Source organism: Peromyscus californicus, unplaced genomic scaffold, assembly GCF_007827085.1.
Source record: "Peromyscus californicus insignis strain IS unplaced genomic scaffold, ASM782708v3 Scaffold_21__1_contigs__length_65335640, whole genome shotgun sequence".
Classification (NCBI taxonomy): Eukaryota; Metazoa; Chordata; class Mammalia; order Rodentia; family Cricetidae; genus Peromyscus; species Peromyscus californicus.
This window is the reverse complement of record NW_026294514.1, coordinates 18,289,235-18,316,019: the sequence shown is the minus strand read 5'-3', so window position 1 is coordinate 18,316,019 and position 26,785 is coordinate 18,289,235. Positions and strand designations below refer to the sequence as shown.

At 46.8% G+C, this 26,785-nt stretch overlaps 2 protein-coding genes across 5 annotated transcripts in view; one reads left to right on the top strand and one right to left on the bottom strand.

The window, feature by feature from the left end:
• Window positions 1–755: 755 nt before the first annotated feature.
• On the top strand, window positions 756–7,913 carry Fzd5 (frizzled class receptor 5). 2 transcript variants are annotated; one of them, XM_052749687.1, is made up of 2 exons: window positions 756–1,261; window positions 1,663–7,913. In XM_052749687.1, the coding sequence occupies exon 2, from the start codon at window positions 1,912–1,914 to the stop codon at window positions 3,670–3,672; it is 1,761 nt and encodes a 586-aa protein (XP_052605647.1). In that variant the 5' UTR covers window positions 756–1,261; window positions 1,663–1,911; the 3' UTR covers window positions 3,673–7,913. The 2 variants fall into 2 exon arrangements, with proteins under 2 accessions (XP_052605647.1, XP_052605646.1); XM_052749686.1 differs by having other exon boundaries at window positions 756–1,369.
• A 4,850-nt stretch (window positions 7,914–12,763) lies between these two features.
• The window catches only part of Ccnyl1 (cyclin Y like 1), a 36,385-nt gene continuing 22,363 nt past the window's right edge, over window positions 12,764–26,785 (bottom strand). For 2 of the 3 annotated variants that reach the window (XM_052749684.1, XM_052749683.1), the window contains exons 6-10: window positions 25,469–25,520; window positions 23,659–23,778; window positions 19,966–20,132; window positions 16,702–16,864; window positions 12,764–14,966 (exon numbers count right to left, since the gene is read on the bottom strand). In XM_052749684.1, the coding sequence (XP_052605644.1) occupies window positions 14,850–14,966; window positions 16,702–16,864; window positions 19,966–20,132; window positions 23,659–23,778; window positions 25,469–25,520 (619 nt within the window). In that variant the 3' untranslated portion in view covers window positions 12,764–14,849. The remainder of the gene's footprint in view (window positions 14,967–16,701; window positions 16,865–19,965; window positions 20,133–23,658; window positions 23,779–25,468; window positions 25,521–26,785) is intronic. The other variant, XM_052749685.1, reaches the window with a different exon arrangement.

The following is a 26,785-nucleotide window of genomic DNA, read 5'->3' as shown; positions in this document are numbered from 1 at the left end:
CTGTGAACGTCCAACTTCTGGTTTCAGAGTCCAGGTTTGCCATCGGAACGCCTACTGTGTACCAGGAGCTCGCACTGGGAGGAGCACCAGCTTTATCAAAGTCTCTGCTGTCTTGCTAGCTCGGCTGTGCAGGTCAAGTTCTGAGGCGCCCTGGCCTTAGAACCCTTACGGGAATCCAGATCGCGTACCAAGGTGTAAACGATGAGCAAACACGCGGTTGCTCGTGAAATACTGGCGCGTCTGTCGGATCAGAAGGGAGACAGGTGGCACGGCTGAAAGTGACCTCTCAGTTCCGCTTGTTTAAAAGCGCCGAACCTCGATAAGGGCGCTTAGCTGGAGAAGGGGGTGGCCCGGTGGAGGCCCGGGAAGCAGGCGTTCGGAAAACCAGAACCTTTCAGGAAAGTGAGTCCGATCCCGGCGGGCAGCCGCGGAGAACTCCAGAAGGACTTAGGACCACGTTTCCCGCCCGGCTTCCCCCAGGCGGCCTCATTAGCATTGACCACGCCCTCCCTCGTCGCTTCCCGGCTCACTATTGGTCGACGCTCTTCCGCGGCTCGCTCCGGGGCTGGGCCGCGGGGCGCTCGGGGGAGAGGCCCGGGCGGGTGGGCGGTGGGCGGGGGCCGCACGGAGCGCGCGGTGGGACGGCCCAGCTCCGGGCTGGGCGGGCGGGGGCGGGGCCCGGGGCGGGGCCTCCCGGCGGGCATTAGAGGCAGGTGACCCGGGCGGGGCGGGAGAGGGCCAGTTCAGCCTGCGGCCGTGACTCCGCCGCTGCCGTCGCGCACCGCCCGGAGCTCCCTGGAGGTGGGCGAAAAGAGTGCGAGAGCTCGGGGGAGGAGCCGAGCGGGGCGCGTCCCGAGAGCGCCGCCGCCGCCACCGCCCCCCGGAGTCGGCTGGAGCGCGGAGCCCCCTGCAGGGGAGGCGGCGAGCGGCTGGCGGGACGCGGCGGCGGCGGGCGCGGACCATGCAGTCCCGGCCCGGCCAGTGCCGGCTTCTCGCTGTGCTGTGAGGTGGCGGGGTCCACCTCCGGCCGCCGCACCCCTCCGCCTTCCAGCCCAAGTGCTGCCCGGCGCCCTTGTCCTTCGTCCGGACCCCGGGACACCGGTGGAAGGCACGGCCTGTCCCTGCCCTGCTCCGCCCGAATCATGCAGGGGGCCCCGAAGGAAGAGAAGGCTACTGACCGGCCCGCGCCGACCGTGCTCGAGGGGCACCCTGCGCTCTGAAACGCCCCCCCACCTGCTGCCATGTGTCGCCGCCGCCACAGGTACCTAGCTTGTCCTTAAAACTTTTCCAGCTCTGGCCGGATTCGGAGTCGCGGGACGGAGGAGCCCGGCTGGCTGCAGACATCTGCCGCCCAGCAGGATCCTCGGAGGTGAGAGCCCGCGTATTCCCCTCATCCCAGTTCTCCCGGTTCCTCTGCCCCTTTCTCGGCGACTGAGCTCTCTGGCCCCAGGCACAGCCTGCAGGGCCGGGCCAGGAAAGGGAGGCGGGCGCGGGGAGTGAGATGGGGGGGGGGGGGAGAGTCTGAAGTTTGGTTCCAGGAGGTGGGGGGCGAGGAAAGGAGTTAATCTGGAGATTGGTGACTGCGTACGGAGACCGAGTGGTTGACGCTGCTCTGAGAGGAGTGGTTGCGATTTTTCTTCTCCCCCTACCTTCTCTTTTAAGAGTTCTGTCCTTGGGATCTGAGCCCTAATCGTCTCTCCAGCCCTGTCTGGCGTGGAGCGCTGCCGGCGGAGGCAGCGCCTTCCCGAAGCAGTTTTATCTTTGGACGGATTTCTTTAAGAGAAAAAGAAACCAACAGGTTGCCAGCCCGGGCGTCACACTCAAGATTCCGGAGAGGGAAGCCCCGGCTGCGGATTCGTCGGTCAGCGCTGACCCTCGCGGGCAGCAAGAGGCCAGGGGGAGAAGGGGGCGATGGCTCGGCCCGACCCGTCCGCGCCGCCCTCGCTGCTGCTGCTGCTGCTGGCGCAGCTGGTGGGCCGGGCAGCGGCCGCCTCCAAGGCTCCGGTGTGCCAGGAAATCACGGTGCCCATGTGCCGAGGCATAGGCTACAACCTGACGCACATGCCCAACCAGTTCAACCACGACACGCAGGACGAGGCAGGCCTGGAGGTGCACCAATTCTGGCCGCTGGTGGAGATCCACTGCTCACCGGACCTGCGCTTCTTCCTGTGCTCCATGTACACACCCATCTGCTTGCCCGACTACCACAAGCCGCTGCCACCGTGCCGCTCCGTGTGCGAGCGCGCCAAGGCCGGCTGCTCGCCTCTCATGCGCCAGTACGGCTTCGCCTGGCCGGAGCGCATGAGCTGCGACCGTCTCCCTGTGCTGGGTGGCGACGCCGAGGTTCTGTGCATGGATTATAACCGAAGCGAAGCCACCACCTTGTCCCCCAAGTCCTTCCCGGCAAAGCCCACCCTCCCAGGCCCACCAGGGGCGCCATCTTCCGGGGGTGAGTGTCCCTCGGGAGGTCCATCTGTATGCACTTGCCGTGACCCCTTCGTGCCCATCCTGAAGGAGTCACACCCTCTCTACAACAAGGTGCGCACCGGCCAGGTGCCCAACTGTGCAGTGCCCTGCTACCAGCCGTCCTTCAGCCCCGATGAGCGCACGTTCGCCACCTTCTGGATTGGCCTGTGGTCTGTGCTGTGCTTTATCTCCACATCCACCACCGTCGCCACCTTCCTCATCGACATGGAACGATTCCGCTACCCTGAGCGCCCCATCATCTTCTTGTCTGCGTGCTACCTGTGTGTGTCTCTGGGATTCCTGGTGCGCCTGGTCGTGGGCCATGCCAGCGTCGCCTGCAGCCGCGAGCACAGCCACATCCACTATGAGACTACTGGCCCTGCGCTCTGCACGGTTGTCTTCCTCCTGGTCTACTTCTTTGGCATGGCCAGCTCCATCTGGTGGGTCATCCTGTCGCTCACCTGGTTCTTGGCGGCTGGCATGAAGTGGGGCAACGAAGCCATTGCGGGCTATGCCCAGTACTTCCATCTTGCTGCCTGGCTCATCCCCAGCGTCAAGTCCATTACAGCGTTGGCACTAAGCTCCGTGGACGGTGACCCGGTGGCCGGCATCTGCTATGTGGGCAACCAAAACCTGAACTCACTGCGTGGCTTCGTCTTGGGCCCACTGGTGCTGTACTTGCTGGTGGGCACGCTCTTCCTTCTGGCGGGCTTCGTGTCGCTCTTCCGCATACGGAGCGTCATCAAGCAGGGTGGCACTAAGACAGACAAGCTGGAGAAGCTCATGATCCGCATCGGCATCTTCACTCTGCTCTACACGGTGCCAGCCAGCATTGTGGTGGCCTGCTACCTGTATGAGCAGCACTACCGGGAGAGCTGGGAGGCGGCCCTCACCTGCTCGTGTCCAGGACCCGACGCTGGCCAGCCCCGCGCCAAACCTGAGTACTGGGTGCTCATGCTCAAGTACTTCATGTGCCTGGTGGTGGGCATCACGTCGGGAGTCTGGATCTGGTCCGGCAAGACCCTGGAGTCTTGGCGGCGCTTCACCAGCCGCTGCTGCTGCAGCTCAGGGCGGGGCCACAAGAGCGGTGGCGCTATGGCCGCAGGGGACTATGCGGAGGCCAGCGCCGCGCTCACCGGCAGGACCGGGCCGCCGGGCCCCGCCGCCGCCGCATACCACAAGCAAGTGTCCCTGTCGCATGTCTAGGAGGCCTGGAGGCCGAGGCCCCAGGGACAGTGCTGGAGTTGAAGGAGGGCGTTGTTTTGCTGGGTAGCTTTGTGAAGGTCACTTCCGTTTACCTTCTTGGTGCTGATGCCCCCTCCCTGAGCGGCTTGGAGAGGGAAAGGGGTCGGTTTCAAGAGAGTACCTGTCCCGCAGTCTTCTACCAGGGGGCTCGGCTCACGTGCAGTGTATTCTAGTTTGCATTTCTTACTGCCTTCTTTAGACGAACCCTGTTTTTAATTTATATGTATTTTAATTTTTTAACTTTGTTGCATTTTGGCAACAAAATTTACCTTTGCTTTGGGGACTTCACAATCCTCAAGCGGGCATTGTAATGAGGTTACCCTTGGTTCAGGTTTCTTTGGACTGTGTGGTCTAAATTAGGAAAATATATTTCCTATATGTGTGTCTTTTTCTTTCTTTTTTTAAATGTGAACAGTGATGGGCTGCTGTGACTGGGAAGGTGTGGACTGTCCTTTTTTTTTTTTTTCCAGTTAGTTTTTCCTTCCACTGCTTAAAATGTCCAGGACACTGAGAGGCCAGAGGCCATCTGCTAGTTCTGTGTATAGCCCCCTCAAGTCCTCCCCGGGGAATGGAGCATGATGGTTAGGACCATCCCCAAGTGACAAGGTTGGAGAAGATAAAGATTTTGTGAGCCTCCTTAACCTTGCTCAGCAAGCATTGGGTCATTTTCATTCATTCCTAATAGAGCCAGCATCATGCCTTGAATGGCAGAGGTGGCATCATAGAGCCAGACATACACGTTTGCCCTAGTGAGTGAGAGCCTGAGGGCTAGCGATGGATTGAATGTGAGTTCTGAACCGGTGAGGTGGTGAGCTTCGGGCCAGAGAGGGAGGAATGGGTGGTTCTTCATAAGCCCCAGTGATCCCTTATTACTATTTTTAAAGACAAGCAACTTGTGCTACAAATTTCAGTAAAAGTAAACCCATTCCTGACTTCTGAAAGTACTTAGGAATCCTTGCTGAAGGGGGCTCTCTTTTCGAGTAAAGGACAAAAAACGGATATGCTTCCAGTAATTAAAGTAAATTCCCATTGCTTCTTATCTGCTCCTCCCACCCCACCTCCTTTATCATGTTAAACAGTCTTTCTTGCTTTTCTGAGTCCTCCTGGGGAGCGGTGATTAGAAGCCACACCCACCCTCCAATGGAGCCCTGCAGCTGGGGAGGGAGGCTAGTTACCTGAGAACAAATATTGGCTCCAAGGAAGGAAAACAAGCGTCCCTGAACTCGGGGCTAGGTTAAAGCCAGCTAGTCCCAAAGCAGTCATGCTGTGCTCTGGTAGTCGCTGAAAAAAAAAAAAAAAAGACCCATACGGTAAGCTTTGTACTATGGGGGCAGTGTAATGCTACTGTGGGGGAGAGACCCCCCCCCCCCCCCCCCGTGCCTGCTCTCTTTTCCTGCTCTTCTGAGAAAGCCTGTACCGTGACCGACACCCCCCCTCACACACAGTTTCTCTGCTATTAGAAAAGTCTGTTTGCTTTCCTAATCTGTATTCATTCACTAAGAGTGTGAGGGCCATTACTGGGAAATGTGCATCAGCCAGCAAGTGCCCGTGAGTGACCAAGGCAGAGCGGGCACGAAACTTAGGGAGCTCAAATGGCCAGGCCATGAAAACTTCACCAAGCTTCCCTAGAAAAACAGCTGGAGTCTAGGCAGGGAGGAGAGAGACGGCAGAGACAGAGAGAAAAATGCTTAAGACTCAAGTCTTCAGGTTGCTCAGAAGCTGTTCACATGTGTAAAATGCGCTGCCTTTACTCACTGATGCTTGAATCAAAATGGAAACTTGAGTGGCTTCCACAAAACTCCCCGCACGCACACCTAGCTGTAGAACTCTGTCAGTGTCTTAGTCTCTATTCAGAAACCTCTTCCGGGAAGCTCAATAGACTCCCCGGCTCAGCACCACTTTTCCTGTTCTTTCAAATGAGGCCCTTTTCTTATCCCCTTGACCTCCTGGCTTGTTGAGCACATCTTCCCGGAATCTGCAGCCGGAGTGAGTTTGCGTTGTTCCTTCTTCACAAAGAAAACTGTGGAGGAATCTAGAAAAGATGTACAGTGTATCTAAACATTGTGGGATGAAGTGGAGGAAAGTGATTTAATTCATTCAAAAAAAAAATGATTTTTTTCCCCCGTCTTAGCAACATGCCAAGGTGGAAAAAGAGCAATTAATTCCCTTTGAAAAATAGGAAAGTTGAAACAGATGGATGCCAAGGCGGTGGACTACGTAGGTTTGGAAGAAGCCTCAGAAGTCTCTTTGTTTCTGTTCTCATCCTTGCCCTCCTCCTCCTTTCTTCTCTCCTTCCCTAAGGAGACAAAGAGGGAGCCCACCTGCCTCCCTGAAGCCTTACTCACATCTGTCTCTGGCCAGCCCTCGGGCGGGGAGCGGGAAGCTGCCTGTACCGATGGTCACCCCCTCTTCCCACCACACATTTTCCTCTGCTTTGCATTTCTGTTGTGATAACAATCAATGAAATGACATGAAAAGCTGTGGGGCAGTTCAGCAACTTCTGCCCTGCCAGCTTTGTGTCGCTGGGGAGGACTTGGCCGGGTGGCAGCTCCGGTGTGCATGTTCTGGCCACCTCCCTCACCTCTTGGAGCCTCGTGCTTCCCAGGTCAGAGGGTGAGGATTTAGGTAGTCTAAAGAAAGACATGGGACCTCGGTGACTCCAATGAAGAAAGACATGGGACCTCCAATGGCCAAATGTTAGGATGGTTTGTTTGATTAATTTTTTTATTATTTAAAAATATTATTTCCCTCACACTTTGAAGTTGTCTAAATTGGATGAGAATCATTTTTCTTGGTGCCTTATTGGTTTATTCTTGCAACCCTTTTGTCATATTTTCATGTGACCATTGCCAGTGACCAGGGCCTGGGTGTAATGCCTTGTGTGTAATTGTGCGCATGTCCAAGCTTAAATAACGTGCCGCCGATGGCACTTGTTCTAAGTTGGTATTCATTAGGCTGTTCCCTCCTGGGCCAGGGCAGCACTAATCTTGACACCGGCTGCCAAGAGAAAACGTCATGGATCATACAGCCAACCTTAATAACAGCATCCGTGACCTGCACCGGCGAGCGTAGAATGGGAACCCCAGAGCTAGGGAGCACAGTTGTATATTTTAATGAACTGCTAGGCCTGCTAAGGAAGCTCCTTTCACTTTTGTGATCCACAGAAAGACCAAGGGGGTGGGAGGGACAAAGCTTTGAATAAGTGCTTTCTAACACCCGAATGTGGCCAACAGGACTGAGCACATCACCAATCTAGGCAGGTGGGAGGTGCTGTGGCTAGGGATCGCCTCCCTGTGTCCTTTCTTGTCTCCGAAGTCCAATCAAGTGATCCTGGGAAAGAAACACGGCCTGGCTTGGGGAGACAGCTCAGAAAGAAAAATTATCAAGACATCAAAGACGGGTGAGGGGGAGGCAGGATGTAACCAACCCTGTTCAGACTCTCAGAAGCTTCTGGTAGCTCGATGACAGTTGCAGGGTGTTTTTTTTTTTTTTTTTTTTAATCCAGGATAATAATGTCTGTCTGTGGTACATCATTTGAAGCCAATATTAATTCATGTTGTTACAAACTATGTATAGTATGTATGTTTTGTGGGTATGTATATACGTAATATATATATTATATATATGTATATGTATATGAGAGAGAGATTTAGTGACTTTTGATACGGGTTGGTGCAGGTGAATTTATTACTGAGCCAGATGAGGCACATACCGAGTCAGTAGCTGGGGTCCAGGGCATTCAGTGCTGTGTATGATTTGCATACATGTATAGTGCCTATCCATCCCATGCAGTAAGAATCGTCACTGTCATGCCAAATCCAGCACTCACAAGTCAGAGCCAGCAATATTTTATTTGTAGACAATCAGCTTGACTGGCAATGATTAAAATTCTGAATCCGTAACACTAGCAAAAGGAAACCCAGAGTATTCTGAAGAGAGGTTTTGTTTTGTTTTGTTTTGTGCCTGGAAGTCAGTACAACAGCAATTGTATGTGGTTATGTTAGTCTCAAGATCCTTAACTTGTTGACCTTATTATTTTGGAATTTTTTTGTATTATATTTGTGGGAAAGTAAAATAATGGTTTAAGATTTTTATCAAATATGGAGATTAGTTATTTATGAAAAACAAAGAAATGTCTATTTTTGTTTCTTTGTTCCCAATTCATGTAGATAACTTTTTAAAATGCATTAAAGCAATGGTGAAGAAAATATAATAATGCTGTAGAGTCTTTTTCTCCTCTTTATGAAGAAATGCACTGGTTTCTGAGAGTATCTGAGATGCAGATCCTAACTTGATCGTCAGACGTCTCAGATATCCTTAGAGTATAAGCAACTGAATTTTCATCAGGATAATCGACCAAATTGCAACCACAAGAGGAACACGTTTTCCTCACCCGTGCTTCCTGGGTTTCTCACCTACACTGCTGTTTGCTTCACTATTCACTTGAAGGAACGAAGGGCGCTCCGTGAAGAACAGAGACATGGTCTGACTGTGTTCTGTTTGATCGCATGGGTGCATTGTGTCTATTCGATAAGCTGCATGCGCTGTGTGTCTGGTTGAGGGGCAGGTGTTGAGCTCAAATTACTTCAAGTCAGGAGCCAAGAGAGAGGAGCAAAATTTTTGAGAATGACACCCAGTTCCCTTCCCCATCCCCAGATAATTTGACTAGGTGTCAGAATGCTTATTGCCGGGTTCCTGCCTTGGCAAAATTCAAGTAAGTCTCTAAGGTAACATCTCATATTATGGTGTTCTCCAGAGACACTCTCAGGCGTTGTGGGAAAATGTGAGGAAAAGATAGGTACTTAAGACTTTAAATGCATAGGACAGAAATATAATAATGGCTATTTATTAATCCAGTGTCAGTATGATTACCATGGACTTCAGTATATGTCGGGGAGGGAGAGGCAGTCTGAGAAACATAGAGCAGCATCTGCTGAAGAATAACTACAATTCACATGCATGTACAAGACTCTAGTATGTCTCCACCTTGTTTTCTCTTGGCTCACTTTCGCCCAGTGGAGAAAGGGAGAAAGAGTAATCAGAAGTTGGAGCAGAGGTTCCTTAAAAGGTTGGAGGAAAGGTGCCCCCCACCCCAAAATCACTGGCAATAACACCATTTCTTTTTAATGACTCAGTTTGCAGAGTTCTTTAGTTTGTCAAGATGGAAGCCATGCTTAGAGGGAGAGTGGTTGTGTGTGTGTGGATTGAGGATACAGGTTGATTGTTGGTTCAAATCCCAGCCCCACTACTACTTATAGGCCCAGATCCAGGACACTTAACCTGTATTTCACATTTCTCATTTGTGAAGAGAGAAGATAGTACTTAGGTTTAGGGGTTCAGAAGATTTCAAAGGTGAAATCAGGTAAAGGTAAGTAAAGCTAGGAGTCTGCCACTGTTCCTGGTGCAGAATGGAGAGGGCAGCTCCCACTGGGTGTTTGCTAAGAATCAACTGGGGCTCTTCCAGGAAATGCATTACAGTCTCAGCCCCGGGACTGGAGATTAAGTTAGCCCTAGGACCTTCAGTGGGTTTTGTTTTTTTATAAAGATATTTAAACTTGGGAGTAATTTTATGTAAATCTAAAATTACTCATTTAAAAAAATTGCATGAATAATTGAGTTCTTGTTTGCTCCCTACCCATTTCCCCTAATGCTAATCATCTTTTGTTTTTGTTTTGTTTTGTTTTGAGACAAGGTCTCTATGTAGAGATAGCTGTCCTGGAACTATGGTAGTCCACAGACTGGCCTCACACTCACAGAGATCCACCTGCCTCTGCTTCAATTGCTGGGATCAAATTGTGTTAATGTCTTAACCATGGTACATGTTACAACTACACAGTCAATGCTGGCCCTTTACTATGAGCTCCAGACGTCATCAGACTTCACACTAGTGCTCTGGGATCCAGAGCTCATGATAACCATATTGCTTTTAGAGAAGGCTCATTGTTCGCGGACTTTCAGCTGATGAGAAGTAGCTGGTTTGGTAACCCTATCAAGAAACAGTGTGATATTTCAATGACTGCACTGTTGGTCACGGAATTGCTAAGCACTGCAGAGTTGGAAGCAGCTGCTCTGGGGAAGGTGGGTGGGCTGGCACAGGCGAGCTAAGGAGGCAGTTCGCCTGTGAGCCATTGAAAGCCTGCATTTCCTTGGACCTGGCGCCAGTGGAGGGCTTTTATGGTAACCAGCATGAAGCGTGCCAAGTTGGACATTAGCCAGAAAGATTACAGGTGACAAAGTTGGGATGGTCCTACTGCAACAGGCCCTCAGGGGCTTGAGCCGGGTAGGGAGTGTGGGGGGTGGGGTGGGGGAGGGGGCGGAGCACAAAGAATCTCAGCCTTTGGGGGAATTAGTTGTACTAGAGAATAACCATGGGCACTTCAGGTGGTCTGCAGACTTGAAGGTTAAGGAAATGGAGCAGCAGGGTGCTTAAGCCTTCATACTCACGTGGCTTACATACTCAAGTAGGTTCTGGGATTACCAATGAATTTCCTTAGTCACACCGCAACTGCCCAATTTTTACTGCAGTTATACGGCTAGGTGTTTTAAAACCTTTAAAGACTGTCTGAACATCTCCCTTTTAAAAGAATGTTAACTTTACACTGGAGTCAGGGTTCCTCTTCGATACAACTTCACATCCCTTCCTGCACCCTGAAGATCGCCAGCCACAAGGTGAGATTGCTGAAGTTTATTTCACAGTAAGTACACCCACCTAAAGTGAAGAGCCCAAGAAACCAAGGCTAATCTTAGGTACCAGGGGAAACAGCCCTGTTCTATCCTTTGTGGCATTTGTGGGCACGGTGCCGGGCCTCCAGCTAGGTTAAAGTGGCTGGCAGTTAGACTGGAGGTAATCTTATGCTGGACTTGTTGACCCACACTAGGTACACAGTTTACATAGAAACTAGCACTTTACCTTGGGATAGTTCTCTGCTGAGTGCTTTCTTTCCAAATAGTGCTATCTTAAGAATGCAGCTTCTGGGTGAAGGACCAGGCAGGCAAACCAGTTGTTTTAAACATGGCTGGAGGATAGACTGGGTTATGAAAGGTTTTAGCTAGCCTGCATAGCATAGCTTATGAAAAGTCTAACCTGACACCTGTGTTGTAATACTGGTGTCTTTGAACCAGGGGATACTGTGTTTAGGGATGTAAGAAACTAAACCAAGCTGAGCTGTCATAAAACCAAAGTTCTGTATTGTTGAATAAAAAACAAAAAACCAAACAAAACAAAACAAAAAAAACAACAACCAGGAAATGTGAAAGGGTGGGCTGGGTTGGAATCTGATACAAAGAAATCTAACGATAAACACAGGGAATTACTAAGCAGCAGCCACTTTTCAGCTTGCAAGAATGGTAGTTTACTGGGATCAAACCTGCATTCAGACCTATCTTTTTTGTATAATGCAATCATCATACACCAGTTAAAACTCTGAAGTCATTGTGGCACAGACCTTTAATCTCAGCCCTCTGATGGCAGAGGCAGGAGGATCTCAAGTTCAAGGCCAGCCTGGTCTATAGAGCAAGTGCCAGGCCAGTGAGGCCTCCTGCATAGTGAGACCCTGTCTCAAAAAATACACATTTTAAATAGTTGAAGTCTATTATTAGAGGTTAAAACTAAAAAACCAAACAGACCACTATCAACCCCATCTTTTAAAACACAAAAGCAGAATGCGTGAGTCCGGGTAGATGTTCCTTTTTATTATCTTTTCAGAGTACAGAACCCTGAGAAGATGCTAGTTAGCACCCTTCTGGTGATTTGGTTTTCATGCCTCATTTGTCAAGGGACCCTACCCACCTTCAGTGACATTTATATTCTCAGTTGATCCAATTTCCCACTATCAAAATGACTCTCCTATTCTAGTGTCAAGGTCAAAGAGGGAAAAGCCAATTCTCAGTGTACTCATGGTGCCAACTTATTAAAAGCATCAGATTCATGTCAACAGTCCCTTCCCCAAATCATTGTCTTAACATCTGTCCACTCATGCAGTCAGCATTTCTACATAGAAGATGCAAAAAAATATTAACTTGCGAACATGCGCTTGTGCCTGAGGTCAGGAGCATGTCAGATCTCCTGGAGTTACAGAGAGCCAATAGGTACTTGATACAGGCGTTGGGAATCGAACTCCGGTCCTTAACAAGAGCAATACAGGCTCTTAACCACTGAGCCATCTCTCTAGCTGCAAGATACAAATTCTGATGTGTTTTTTTTTCAAGACAGGGTTTCTCTCTGTAACCAAGCTGGCTGTCCTGGAACTAGCTAGCTCTGTAGACCAGACTGACCTCGAACTCAGAGATCCACTGCCTGCCTCTGCCTCCTGAGTGCTGGGATTAAAGGCCTGCACCACCACTGACTGGTTCATGTGATTTATGATAGGTTTCCCCTTCCTAAAGTGTCAGTTATCCTATGTCAAGAACAAAGGGATTCATCGTTGAACGATCTGACTTCAAAAACTGAAAAAGTAAAAGTAAATAAATGTGCAGCATGAGCAGGATTTAATAACCATTGCTTACATCAGGGAACGCACTAAGGAGCAGAGGAGGGGGGATGTTCAGTATTTCCAGATCTGCCAAGGAGACATAGTTAAGAGTCCCTGGCTCAAAACAAAAGCAAAGCCCTTAGGCTGACTGGGTTTACACATGAAATGCGAACTTGAAACATCATGCAGTGTGTTTGAAGCAACCCCAGTTCAAATTCCCATCCTTCTGTTTTATTACCTGAGGAACGCGTTCTAATCTGATACTATTCGGGCGACTGCTTTCTCTTTGGTGTGTACCTATAATCTCATCTACTGTGACCCTTCCTGATTCACCCTGATGAACTATTCAAGTGTGCCATCTACTGCACTAAGTACAAAGTGGCTAGACAGACTCCTGCTGTAATACATTATCTTCAGACAGAACACAGTCTAAGCAAAGACAATCACTACTGAACTAGACCATGAATCAAAGCAGCCTGGTCAGTTGGAAACTATGCAAAAGTTTTCAGGACCAAGGTAAACACAAGTTCTAGAGAGATACAATGCCCTGTGGACAGAGAAGCAGTACAAACACACTAGCCATATTTTAATTAAAATAGAATTTATTAGCCTTTCTTTTAATATAAACATGAGAAAGAAAAACCACGTTAAGTTGTAGCATTCTTTTCAAAATAAAACTGCAATCAATACTTGAATCTCTAAGCTCTGAACTCCATAAACAATGTTTTTTTTGAGGTGGTAGATTGTAGTATTTCATACATCCTTCCTTAACATTTACGTCTGTCCTTTGAAAATGATGAACCCGGCAGCACTTGAGAGCATGTGAAGCATTGCAGCTGCAAGAGAAAGTATGCTTGGCCCACAAAGGTCTTGTTTACATAAGAGTCCCAAGGTTCCGTGTGAGAAGAAACAGAATGCACGCAGTTGAAAACACAATCTCTTAGTATTTCTAATTTAGGCGCTGCTGTCATGGTTTTCCTAATCATCTCCCTGCCTTTTAAAGCCTGTGCTTAGGGCTCCTGGGTTCAGTTCAGAAGATACCTGCACCCAGGCAGACGTGCAGCATACATTGTTTTTTAATTGCTCATTTCACCTGCTGTTTGCGGATCGGATTCCTTTTCATGTGTTATATGTGAGTCAACAGTGTTCTTCCTAACCTCCCTTAACTGAATGTAAAGACACTTAGGTGATCAAAGCGGTTGGAGCCCAGCCTGGCAAAGAACTACTGGAGAGAAGGAGAGCTTCCATGGAGATACACGGCAGCCCCCAAATCTCAGGGCAGGTTTATACTCTGATATCTGGAGAGTCATAAATGCTACAAACTAATGAGACATTATTTAAAAGTTTTACTTTACCTTTCTTTTCAACTTAATCCCCCAAATTTGGAATATCAAGCCTTTTTTTTGGAATATCAAGTTTTAATTTTTTGGTTCACTGTTTGCAATCTTCAAGAGAAACAAAAAAATAATTAGAAGCGTAATTATTTCACACTGGTAAAATTAAAACTTTCAAATGACGTTTTTGTGAAGGTCTCTGGCTTTTCTACTTCTGCTGCAGTGTCCCCAGAGAGCCCAGACACGGACCACTAAGTGTAAAGAAGCATCACTAATTTGGGGGACACCTTGTGTTTTTGCTATTTGCTCATGATCACTAGACCACTATGTTGTTTGGCATTATGAAAATATCTTTTAATACACTTGTTTAACAATGAGAAAAACCATCAGAAAATGAGAAGCACCATTAATAGTTCACAGGAAATGCAGCGTGGACCCAACAGAAGTCGTCAACAACTGATACTTTCTCTTTATGGCTCCAAACATACCAAAATGCCAGCAAGCAGTGCTTGCAGAGGATACGAATGGCGAGGGTTAACCAGCAGCTTTTTGGTAATTTAAACTGATTGCCAATAATGACTAGCAGCTTGATGACACGGTAGGAGAGCTTTTAATACCTAATGATGCTACAATGTGCTCCTAGGTGGTTTCATGAGTGTTAAGTATCCCATGCTTGGGGCTGAGGAGTGTAGCTCAGTGGTCAAGTGCTCACCGAGCACATGCTAAGTCCTCAGTTTGATTCCCAGCACCACAAAAATGGGAAGGAGTCTCATGTTTTAATGGTAATACTGAATCAATTCTAAAAGCATATGCAGCAGTTGGAGGGGGTGGGTGGGGCAAGAAAAACAAAAGTTATATGGTTAGTGTCTTTAAAGTCTAAAAATCTGAGCCAGGCATGGTAATCCCAGCACTTGGGAGGTAGAGGCAGGAAGATTCTGGAGTTCAAGGCCAGCCTCAGTCATATATTGAGTTTGAGGCCAGCCCAGGCTACATAAGACCCTGTCTCAAACGAAAGTCTAAAAATTGAAACAATTTAAAAACCTCACATATTTCACAGCCATTGGCCGACATGGTAAGCAGTATCTGTGTGGTCAGAGCTTTTGCTTTGGAGTGGTTTTTGTAACGGTTTACATTACAAAGGACAGAGTGGGTGTTTTGACAAGGTCCCATTCTTGCCTATGGAGTCAGCAGTCACTGTCCAGAGTCTCTTGAATTTGAGGTCTTTCCATTCGGTGGAGTCCCACCTCTGCTGGTCTCTGACCAGGAGAGGTGCTATTTCTCCAGTCTTTGTCAATGAGGAGCCCTTGGTGTTCTCACTCCTCATGTCTCTCTCTTAAGAAAGGATGGCATTAGAGCGCTGAATACCAATGAAATTATCAGCGCTTAAAGATCTTCTCATAGCAGCTCTACACAAGTCTTTGTATTTGTCTTCACACAACCTTGAAATGGCCTAGGAAAAGCAATCAAACAACACAGAGGTTTAAAAAGAATGCAACCTAAAGGAAAACAAAACAAAAAAAGCAACACAAACTACCTCCATGGAGACTTACTGGTAGACTGAGCCATCCTTTAGATTCTAAACAAATGCAGCCACTCGGGCCATCTGAGGACGAAGGTCTACAGTGCTACGCCTTGGGGATGCTGCTTCCTGCGAGTTTCCTAATCTTTTCAGGGTCAGGACTCAATGCCTGGAAACTGGCAACTTAAGTTACTTAAGAACCCGGTTCCTCGGGCTGGAGAGATGGTTCTGCAGGTAAAAGGCTGGCTGGGCATGCATAAGAACTGGAGATTGGATTCCTTGGCATGTGCCAGGTGTGGGGGCACAGGCCTGTAATCCTAGTGCTACTAAGTGATAAAAGGAGTCTCAGTGAACCATCTAGCAACCTGGTAAGCTCCAGGTTCAATGAGACACCCTATTGTAAAATATAAGTGGAGAGTGACTGAGGAAGACACCTCTGTCAGCCTCTGGCCACCACACACATGCACATATCACACACATACAAATTGAGTTCTCAAAGATGGAGATGTTGTAACAGGTTTTTTTACATCAGTATCATGTTACTTGTATAACTGTTTCCTAAACATGAGCACACACCCGTGCCAAAACAATTAGTGTTTACTCAGTTCCAATGGTCTAACAAAAGTTGGCCAGTGTTATATTTGATGGCAGGAGTCTAATGACTATTTCACCAGCACATTAACAGTAGAAAAACATTCTAAATTATCAAGGTACTTAAGGAAGTACCATCCTAAAGTATGTGAATCACTGTGACACAGCTACTAAAAATTTTAAGCCATAAATATTACTTTCTTTTTAAAGACTTATTTATTTATTATGTATACATGTTGTGCCTGCATGTAAGCCTGCAGGCCAAAAGAGGGCACCAGATCTCATTGTAGATGGTTATGAGCCACCATGTGGTTGCTGGGAATTGAACTCAGGACCTCTGGAAGAGCAGCCGGTGCTCTTAACCTCTGAGCTATCTCTCCAGCCCCCCTAAACATTACTTTGCCTTATTTAAGTTACCACTTTCAGTTTTTCAAAACATTTATTTATGTATGTGTATAGGGGAGGGCTACCCATGGATGTCTGAAGGTGCTTGATCCCCTAGATCTGGAGTTATAGACAGTTGACAGACACCAGATGTGACCACTGGTATTTGAACTTGGATCTACTCTCAAGCCTCTGAGCCATCTCCCTGGTGCCTGTTACCACTTTTATGAAAACACTACGTAGTTCCTGTATCCAGTATGAGAAATACACTTGCATTTTGCATCCTAAACATAGGTCTCTCAGTTTAGCCACTAATGCTAATAAACTCATGGTATCTAATTGTCAATTTGTCAACTGAATGAAATGCAGCAGAGTTGTGATATATAGGCAGGAATAATTAAGAATATAATTTCAAGAACTTATCTACATATGATTATGTGGGAATGCAGAGCTTCAATAGGGAAACTATTATAACTACATTTCATTTGATTAAAAAGACTGAATTGTGATCACAGGAGGCAGTATCTACCTCTCTATATAATGTACATACTTATAGAAACACAAAAGGACCAGGAGATATGATGCCAAAGAGATAATAACCTCTCCACTGTGTTAATTTAAAAGCTTTCCATTGTCTTCACAGATGCTGGCCGGGCTTGCAGCAAACCCCACTTAGTGAATGCAGCCTTACCTCTAGGTTCTGCGCTCTTTCTTTGCTGAGTGGAGCAAACAGAAAATTCAGGTTGTTGTCATCTGCTAAGGAGCGAAGGTCAAAGTAGTATTTGGCATAAACACTGGCAGGAACGTTAATATTAAACTGGAGTAGCTCCAAGAAATGCCTTTCCATCTCATTCCTGGGGAGGAGGAACACAGCAAAACCCACACAGGACAATTTTAGTCAACTGGGCTATCTTCACAACTATCATTCAGAGTTTCTAGAATAGCTCTAAATTCTGTTTTGGAACACACGAAGGCTACCCAGCTGGACTAATATCCTAATGCTCAATCAAACAAGGGCCAACATCCGTGGTCCTCTCTGCATCCCAGCCCTGAGTCTGGGCAGAGGGGAAAAGGTTACAGCCCTCTCATGCACTTGTGCTGCTGACTTGCAGGCTCATTCTTCAGAGTTCCATTAGTGCAGCTGTGCGGTCGTCCTCCACGCTCACTCACAAGGCCCGCTATAGTGAGCAGATGAAAGGAATGATGTATGCTGTTTATTAGCTCTGAAGAACTTGCAGACATTTTCCCCAGGCTGATAACAGGAAGGGGCTTATTGAAGTAGAGACGCGCCAACAAAAGGAGTGGGCATATCACCACGGCAACAAATGGATCCATCGAGAGCCACGCTATTATCTCTGAGGGGGAAAACTCTTGAGGCAACAAGGATTCATCTCAAATAAATAAATAAAAAAATAAATAAGCCACACTGGATGGGAAAGGAAATCCCTTCCCCCTGCCCCAGCACGAGGCTATGTCAAAGGGCACAATGCAAGTTTCTGCTCCCCTTAATATTACACTAAGGTGACAAACTGTCACTGTGACAGTCAGGTACTCATCTGAAACTCTGGAAAGCAGAGATCAAAGATAGATGTCTTGGCTACCCCAAACCCACTTGAGTACACTACACCTGGTGGAGCACTGTACCAACCAATCGGTTCTTGTGCTGGGAATAAAGCCCCCAGGACACTCAGCATTTTCTGCCCCAGCCAGGACAGAATGTGCACACAGGGGTGAGCTCAATACGGTGGGAGATGTGGACAAGGAGCCCCTCTGTGCTCTGACCATACTGACCTTGCTGAAGGTTTAAAAAAACCACAAAATTAGAGTAAACCTGACCAGTCATAATCCCTGCAGAAATTACAGAAAAATTATAAATACTTAAGCAAACACAACAGAGGCTTGTCTTAGATCATACTTACTCGGTTTCTTGTTTTAAATTTTTAATATTTTCTTCACTGCCTCAAAAAGTGTTGGACATTCTATATGGAAAGTAGGTAAAATATGGTTTTCTCATTTGCTAAAATTAAAGCTAAACAGTCTACTTCCAAAATTAATTTCCTGTTCATATGGCAATAAGCCTATAGAAATGTAAATCAGATAATGTTTTAATAATCAGGTAATCAAGACTTAATTTGCTACAGGAACAAATGTACTTCTCTGTCCCTTTTATACTTTCTCCACTAATACATTTTAACTGTGTTGAAACACAGTCCTTCACGGGATTAACACGTCTATTAATAGAGGTTTAATCACTGAAGAAAAGCATTATACCAACAGAATATGCACCTTCTGGGGTTTTGTTGTTGTTTTTTCACATGGCTGAATGCACACTATTTATCGGCACAGTACATTTTCTGAGCAGCAGCTGCCTAGTTAACTTATTCTTTTGAACAGAAATATATCCTAACAAGACACATACATAGTGGAAAGTTTTAAGGGAAATCTGATAGATACTGATTTTTAACTTTTAATTTAGATGGAAAATAATAAGGGCACTCCAAATCGCCAACAGCAGGGGAAGGAGACAAATGCATATTAACCTGTCATGCTCTTCAATTCTCCAAGACCATAAACACAAGGCGACTGTTGGGAACACGGCTCCTGGTGTTCCTCTGCTCAGGACAAAAGGGTGGCGAGTACCAGACTGCCACCACTGCCCCTGCAGTGGGTTCGTGTCCGGGAAACTCAAATACTTTTCTGCACCTTTTCTGATCTTACAACTAAACTAGAGCCCCTGGCAGCTGAGTTTAAGTTTTAAATATTTTCAGCTGCCGTTTACAGTATATATGATTACACATTTTGTTTGTTCCAGGGGCCAGTTTGTACGACTGACACAGTAATCAAAGTCACTCTGGCCTTGGTAACTTCCAAAAGTACATTACATCCATCTGTTTCAAATTTTGTTGTCATATCCTTTGGTCTGGTGGCTACCAGTGCCATAATCAAAGTGGTCACTTCCACCAGACACTCCAGTTACGAACAGTGTGGTTCTGAGGGACAGTCCTAACTACAGGAATGGGTAACTTCTATTACCCTCATTATGTCTTGATCTTCCTATGATAATCTACAGAACCAAGGGTTTCTTCGTCACTATGCTATCTTACGTGCTACCCACAGACATCTATCTCCACTGTCAAGTGGACGCTGTCAAGTCTGCAGGAAACCTCTGGTGCTCCTCTCGCAGACGTCACAGCCCTGCTGTTCCCAGCCTGAGTACTGGACTGGAAACCTTCGGTGTGTCCCAGCACCATGTTGGTGGCCATCACTAAGGCTGTGCTCTTGGCAGTTTGGGGCCGGCAGAGTAGGACAGGGCAGTGCAGAGTGTGCCCTTACCTGGGGAAGCCCTGAGCTGCTTCTGGGACTGCCTGCCTGAGCGGAATCCTGAGATTCCTAGCCATCAGACCAATTTCTAACAACACACACTCCACATGGGAGGAGGCAGGAGCACCCTCTTTTTACTTTTGTACCTCAGAGTTTCTGTTCTAGATGCTCAGATTAAAAAAGAAAAGGTGTAGGACCAACAGAAGTAAACACACAGAGACTCGGGCTAAAGGTAGAACCTTGCAGAGTCCAGAGGCTCTAAGACATGATCACTGGCAGACAGACACATTTCAAAAGCCAGGCATGGACCCCTTAAAAGGGGAGCAGAACTAGTGGATTTTAAAAAGCAGCAAAATATATACTGTGCTATGCTGTCCTTGCAAAGGACGCCAAAACCACAAGAAAAATTTATCCAGCACATTGTTATAAATACTACATCAACACCTACCAATTAATGACAGAAGATATGAACAGTTATACAGCTGGACAGAAAGAATGTAGGTTTATGTCTATTTCCACTGGCTGTTCAAAACAGCCTTTAAAAACACTCTTGAAACTTTATGTAAAACTTATGGGAGCAAATTGGAGTACCAGACAAATGGTTAGGAAGCTCACCAAAACCTCGGAAACTCACATGTCCTCAACTGTAATGTCCTTGAGAATCTGGCAGTAGTCCACATTCCACACAGCCTGATCATCCCAAACCTTGGAGGCAAGAAGGATGGCTCCCAAAACAATTCTTTTCCAGTTGGTAGGACAAATGTCGATCTCCGCGTAAGTTAAAAGTCTCTCCAAGTACACCTGCAAAAGGAGAGCGCTGGTCTTTGACTGGGTTCGGTGTAAATGCTGAGTATGAGTGACTCCTCTGCGTTTGACAGCGAGTGCTACAGAGACCTCAGCAAGAGGTCAGGCTTCTCTGCTGCCTGCCCTGCTCATGCATCAGAGCAAGGCCTGTCCCTTAGTGACGGGCGTCCTGAGGAATGGCACAATCTTCACACTTGCAGAGCAGCAGACAGGCCCAGCGTAGACTCGGGCTGTTCAGGAAACACCAAGTCTCTCCCGTGTTAACTTTACATGATTTTACAGGCATGCCAGGAGCAAACGTCTAAAACCAAGTCACCCTGAGCACATTTATGAGGACACACCCAGTTCACAGTAACGAGGATAAGAGCGCCTCCCAGTGGCTACTGGGCAGACAGCACCACAAGCACAGTGCCTTTCAAAGGAAGCACCTGCACCCAAGGGTGATCCCTCACACCTCTCCACTGTCACTTCCAAGAAGCCATTCTCTCTTATATAATCTATAGTTCGCTTGGCTTTAAGGTGGAAGAAGAGCCGCCAGTCTATCCCTGGACTCTTAAACCGGGCAGGGTGTTTGTGAGACACTCTCACGGATGATCTTAGACAAATCAAATGCCTCTGCTATAAGCAACTGGGCGAGGTTAGCTGAGTGAAGATTGTGGAGGAAGCTGGGAGTTGTTACTTCAAAAGTCTCTCTTCAGAGAGACATCGGTTGTTCCTTAGTATCCAAGGGAGCCTGGTTTTAGGATCAAGGATGCTTAAGACACAGACACAGACACAGACACACACACACACACACACACACACACACACACACACACACACACACACCCGTAGATATCTGGCAGTATTTGCATATAACACCTCCTTCCTTGCTTTGTGAGACAGGGTATCACTATGTAGCTCAGACGGGCCCTGAACTTGTGACCCTCCTGCTTCAGTCTCCAAGTGCTACGATTACATGGATGGGCCACCATGCTCAGCCTCATATGCTTTAAATCACCTCTAGATTAGTGACAACAGTACAAACAGTGTAAATGCTAATGCCAACAGTACTGTTTGGAGAATGACAGGAAAAGCTCCCACCAAGTCTCTGTGATCTACAGTCGATAAAGACTAGGTGCTGAGCTCTGACGTGGAAGGTACCTCTCAAATGGTATGTAAGTGCTTTATATCAAGATGAAAAGGGAAACAACTTTAACAGTCAGTCACTGTTTTAAGGCCCTCAGACTAATGCTGTCCACCAAATATCACACATTCATCCTCAGTGAGACTACACTCCCACCCTCATACTCGGCACTGCCAAGTATCTGAGGAGCGAGTCTCTCTCAGAGCTCCCCGTTCTTCAGAGACAGTCAGGGAGCAACGGAGCACTGCACACCTTGGCTGTCCTTTCCTGACAGTACGTTAGGTGTTGTCACTCAGGCTACCACTTGTCCTCCTGTGTCAGTGGGAGACAAGACGTTCTATGGCTATGTGGGGATGGCTAACCCCACACCACCGTGCACAGCACTCTTCCCAAAATGGCTTTTTTTAAAAGACTCTTTCCCTCTGCCAGGGATTTAGTTCAATATGAATGTTTAGATTGCTCTGACGTCACTTCTCACAACCCCAAGTGCTGCATCTCAAGCTCACCAGATCATGCACATGCCAGTTCACCTCCAGCCCACTTCTTAGTGCACACACGTGTGTTGTGCCTCTGGCTGCTATCACTATTCTCAAACAGCTCTTGCCAGGCTCATCAATCCTTCCCTCACAACCAAGTATATTTTACTCCAACTCTCCAAAGCCCAGCCACAGCAGCCCAGACTCTACCTTGCCCTATTCTAATCTGCAAGCAATTCCCGCTCTCGCTGTCTTCTATGGTAGTCTGAAAACTTTCTATCCCGGGCCATTGTTCACTGCTTGCTTGTATGCTAGCCTAACACTCTGCTGGCCTCTATTCTGACCTCCAATTACAGTCTACTTCTCCAGTCAGGAAAGTCTCCTAAATTAAGATCATTTCCCCCTTGCTCAAGACTTACCAAAAGAAACTAGTCAATGTGGAACCCATTTCCTTGTGGGACTGTCCCTGGCATCCCCTCTCCCTTAACTCCCTTAGTCCTCAACTCCTACCACATGGCCACCCTGCTTTCCTCGAGCACATGGAATGTTCCTGCATCACAGTCTTGGCATTGCTCCCACTGCCTGAAATACCTACGCTCCTTGGCTTCCTCTTTGCAGTTAGACCATTGTTCCAATGCCACGTCTCTAAGGAGGTCTTCTGCTCCTCCAATCTAAAACAGAAAGCTCTCCGGTCACTTAGGAGCCCTTTACCATGCTCAGTTTCCATGGCATGTAACAACTATCTGAAACACCTGCGAAAATACCTGTGATCGTCTTCATTAGAATATACACGCTTAAGCCAAGACTTTTGTCCCATCTGCTCTCTTCTCTGCCCTGGTGCTACAACCATGGTGTAGCGCAGCTGTCCAGAGTGCATGCTTGTAGCCTCTTACTGTGTTTGCCATTGTGGGAACATTCTTCTCTCAACTTGTATTGCTCATTCCTGGATCTCCTCCTTGTGTGCTCGGCCTCCTCCTCTACACTCATCTCCCAAACACTGATGGTAGAGCTGTGAGGGCTGCCCTCTTTTATTGCATTTCAACAAACAGTTTTAATTCTTTACCCCTGACTCAAATCCAGTCTGCAGTCCTGTATATTCAAAGGAGCAGGCAAAGCCACTTTGTTCTTCTAGGAATGGTCGTTCCTTTGTTTACAACCCAGGCTCCATCCTGCATTACCTACCTCCATAGCAGAAGTGCCCACTGCATACAGCACATATCTCCTCTTCAGAGTCCAAGTGGATGCTGAAGGAGTAGGTACTAATCTAGGGACTCTTTCCTCCAGGCCATATACTTGACTTTTCACTATGCATTTGCTACTGGGGCAGTAAAATCCCAACCACTTGAACAGCATCCATTACTCAAAATGATGGTCTCATCTACAGGCCTTCTGAATGGATGATATAAAGGTAAGGACACACCTGTAGCTCAGCAAGTTCACAAAGCCTTTCTAAGAACTACTGGTCCTACAATCCCAGGCAACTTCACAGGAAGACACAAGTAATCAGCAGAGGTGGATTGGCAGCCATCATCCAAGAACAGAGAACTGGGCAGTGATCAATCACAACACACACCAGAAGCATCTGGAGACACAGCCTGGCATGTACCTTAAACTGCACTGAACTGGTTTCCGTGAACCACTTGGGTCTCTTACTGCTTCCCATTCCAGCCCCATTAACACGCCCTGTGTGTGTGCAATGAGGTATGAAGGGGAACTCTCTCTAACTGCTTTTAATGGCAATTGTTTTGTGATAATAAAAGCAACGGCAACATTTTAAACCCTAATGACTGTTAAATTCAAATATGTGTCTTTCCATTCCTTGGGAAGGTTCTTCTTACTAAAGTTCTTAGGACACTTTCAGGGTTAAACCTATCTGGGTACAAACTTCCTAAGAAAGCTTGCTAAGAAAGGACTAGCTTACCAACGTCACTATTGCACATTCTGCTGTCAGCTGTGCAGCACTGAACAGTGTTCGAACAAATCTGTAAATAAATTTGTGTTCAGGGTCATGCCTAAAGTATTCCTCTGGAACCTTCTCTCTCTGAAAGAGAAAACAAACACAAAAACAACGTAAATATTGACTGAAGGAAATTTTAAAGTATTCTTAAGACAGCAGTCTCCACATTGTGCTACATGTTCCTCGAGATAATTTCCACTGGGTACCATGGCTGCCTTTTGAGCATTTATTGTGTACATTGGTATATGTATGTGTGGGCATGCACAGCCGTGGTGCACACATGAGGTCAGAGGACAACTTTAGGAGTTGGTCCTTTCCTTCCACCACACTGGGGGCCAGACACGGGTTCTCAGGCTTAGCAGTAAGTGCTTTCGCCTGCTGAGCCATCTTTTTGGCCTGGGTGGCATGACTTAGTTTATTATTTCATTTTTTGTTTTTGTTTTGGTTTTTGTTTTTCGAGACAGGGTTTCTCTGTGTAGCTTTGCGCCTTTCCTGGAACTCCCTCTGTAGACCAGGCTGGCCTCAAACTCACAGAGATCCACCTGCCTCTGCCTCCCAAGTGCTGGGATAAAAGGCGTGTGCCCCACAGCCCGGCTCTATTTCATTTTTTGTGTACGCTTGCTTTGAGGCAGGGTTCACTTTGCAGCCCTGGCTGTCTTGGAACACACTATGTAAATCAGGCTGGCCTCGAATTTATAGAGATCCACCTGCCTCTTCCTCCTGAGTTCCGGGATTCAAAGTGTGTGTCATCATGCCCAGTGACTTTCAGCTTTTTCAATATAAAGTGTGGGATCTTATAGTCAATTGGCATGAATGACATTTTAGGCAATGATGGACCAAATATACATATCAGTTCCATAAATATCAACAAATAATACTGTAGCCATCTTAGATTAAGTACTCTATGATGTTGGCAGAATAATGAAATCACCTAACACATACTGAAGATGTGCCCACTGTTAAGCAGTAGATGGCTGTACCCTAATTATCCACACCCACCCGTCACTTATTAAAGAGACACAGGAGCATAAGCTCAGGGATTTCATACTCTTCCATTTTCTCCCACACACTCTCCCAATTCTCTTTATGCTGAAACCTTACTAATCCTAAAGTGTCACAGGGGTCAGTCATACTTGCCACAATTTAAAAAAAAAAAGTGTTGTTTTTTTGTTTTGTTTTGTTTTTTTATTTTAAAGTTTAAGTTTCCTATAACCATAGGCTCTTAACACTAAATTGTCCATACAACAGTCACCAGCCATGTATGACTCTTAAGTATCAAGAGTGGTCAACATATGCTTGAGGAAGTGGCTTCTTAAGTTTTTATAGGTTCTTTTTTTGATTATCTGATTGTTTTGGTTGTTTTTCAAGTTAGTGTCTTATTGGTGTTGCACAAGCTATTCTCCAAATCACTATCCTGCTTCAGCCTTCAAGGTATGGAGATCACAGGTATATAAAGTTTCCTAATTTTCTTGAGAGACTTCACATATTTGTTGGATTTCCTTCAACTATTTATGCTGTCTGATGTTACTGAAGATGATCTGTTGAAAAGCTGCATTTTCTAATATTTAGACAATCCATTTACTTCCCTTAGCTCAGTACTACTTGACACAGCAGCAAAGCTGTTGTTACTCGATCACAGTCATGAATCAATGCTCCTTACTCAAGCTAGGAGCAACTTTCTCCTCGTAATCAGTTGCAAAACAAGCAAGCATGGAATAAACACAGCTCTAGGAAAGGAAAATACAACTTAAAAACAAAGCAAACAGGCACTTACTGTGAGTGGATGTGATCGCTCATCAAAAATGTCCAGGGATCTATTTGCATCTCTACAAAGTTTAACAAGGAATACAGGCTGTTAGTATCTAAGTTAACAACTGTGATGTAGGGGAGACTGAAAGGGAAGCCCAGCCTTTACCAATGCAAATAGTTTACGATTCCCCAGATTTGTCCCCAAACCTCTTTCTATTCAGTACTGCAGCATCTCCACCAGTGAGTGGGGCCAGGAAAGCCGGACACCCTCCACAGGAAGTGCCAGTGACCACATCAGCAGTCAGCTGAGAACTTGGATGAAGATGAACCAAACTGAAATGTCACACGTTTCTGCCTCTCTTTAGTTCTTTGCACTGTTTTTTAAATCATGCACTTGCTTCTTATAAACAGTATGGATTCAAATTCATACAGCCTTTTCTTTTAAAACATCAGTTTTTTACTGAAAGGCTCATCAAACAAATGAACCCCTTACTTAAGCACCGCTTCTCTGCGGTTGTGGACTGGAGGGAGAGTCCCACGCCAAGCAGAGGCCCGTGCCCCAAACTGTCTGTCCTATTACTGCGGCTGTGGACCGGAGGGAGATTCCCACGCCTAGCAGAGGCCCGTGCCCCAAACTATCCGTCCTATTACTGCGGTTGTGGACTGGAGAGTCCCACGCCTAGCAGAGGCCTGCGCCCAAACTGTCCATCATATTAAAGTACTGCCCGCTCAGCCCTGCTGTGCACTGCGACTGTAAAGCGCATGTGCGCACACTCAGTTCCCAGAGCGAACCACGGCTCTCTCGGCAGCACTGTCCTGTGACCTTCTCCACTGCCATTCTGTTTCTCAAACCTGCTGCTGAGCCTTCAGGCCTCTGATGACACAGGACAACTAATCACTAATCCTGACCCTTCTTTTTAATGTTCTGAATGAGGACATGGAAAGATCACATGCAGCACTTGTGTTTACCTGTGAACTCAACCAGCTCCTTATTACAGAATATCATTTTCATGTGTAACTACAAATACTCTCAAAATTGAATGCAGTGGGCCTGTCACTTTGGGGAAAATATAATCTGTCATGATAAATTCAAGCTGTCAAGCTTTTTAAAAGCCAAGCCTGGGGACTTGTGCCTTCTGATGTAAGCCTGACACAGCTTTCCAGTGCTCACACTTTTTGCTAAGCACTGAAAACAAAAATGAGTTTTTAACATTATAAAGAAAGGGGAATCATTATTTTCCAGATGACAGGATATATCATAGAACTACGTACTAGTTAAAGATTCATTTACTATACAAGATGTAGCTCAATGAGTATAATGTAAAAGTTCACTGAGAAATAT

Bases quoted from the DNA above. Each gene is read 5' to 3' on its own strand.
- Fzd5 (XM_052749687.1), top strand. From the start codon at position 1,912: ATGGCTCGGCCCGACCCGTCCGCGCCGCCCTCGCTGCTGCTGCTGCTG.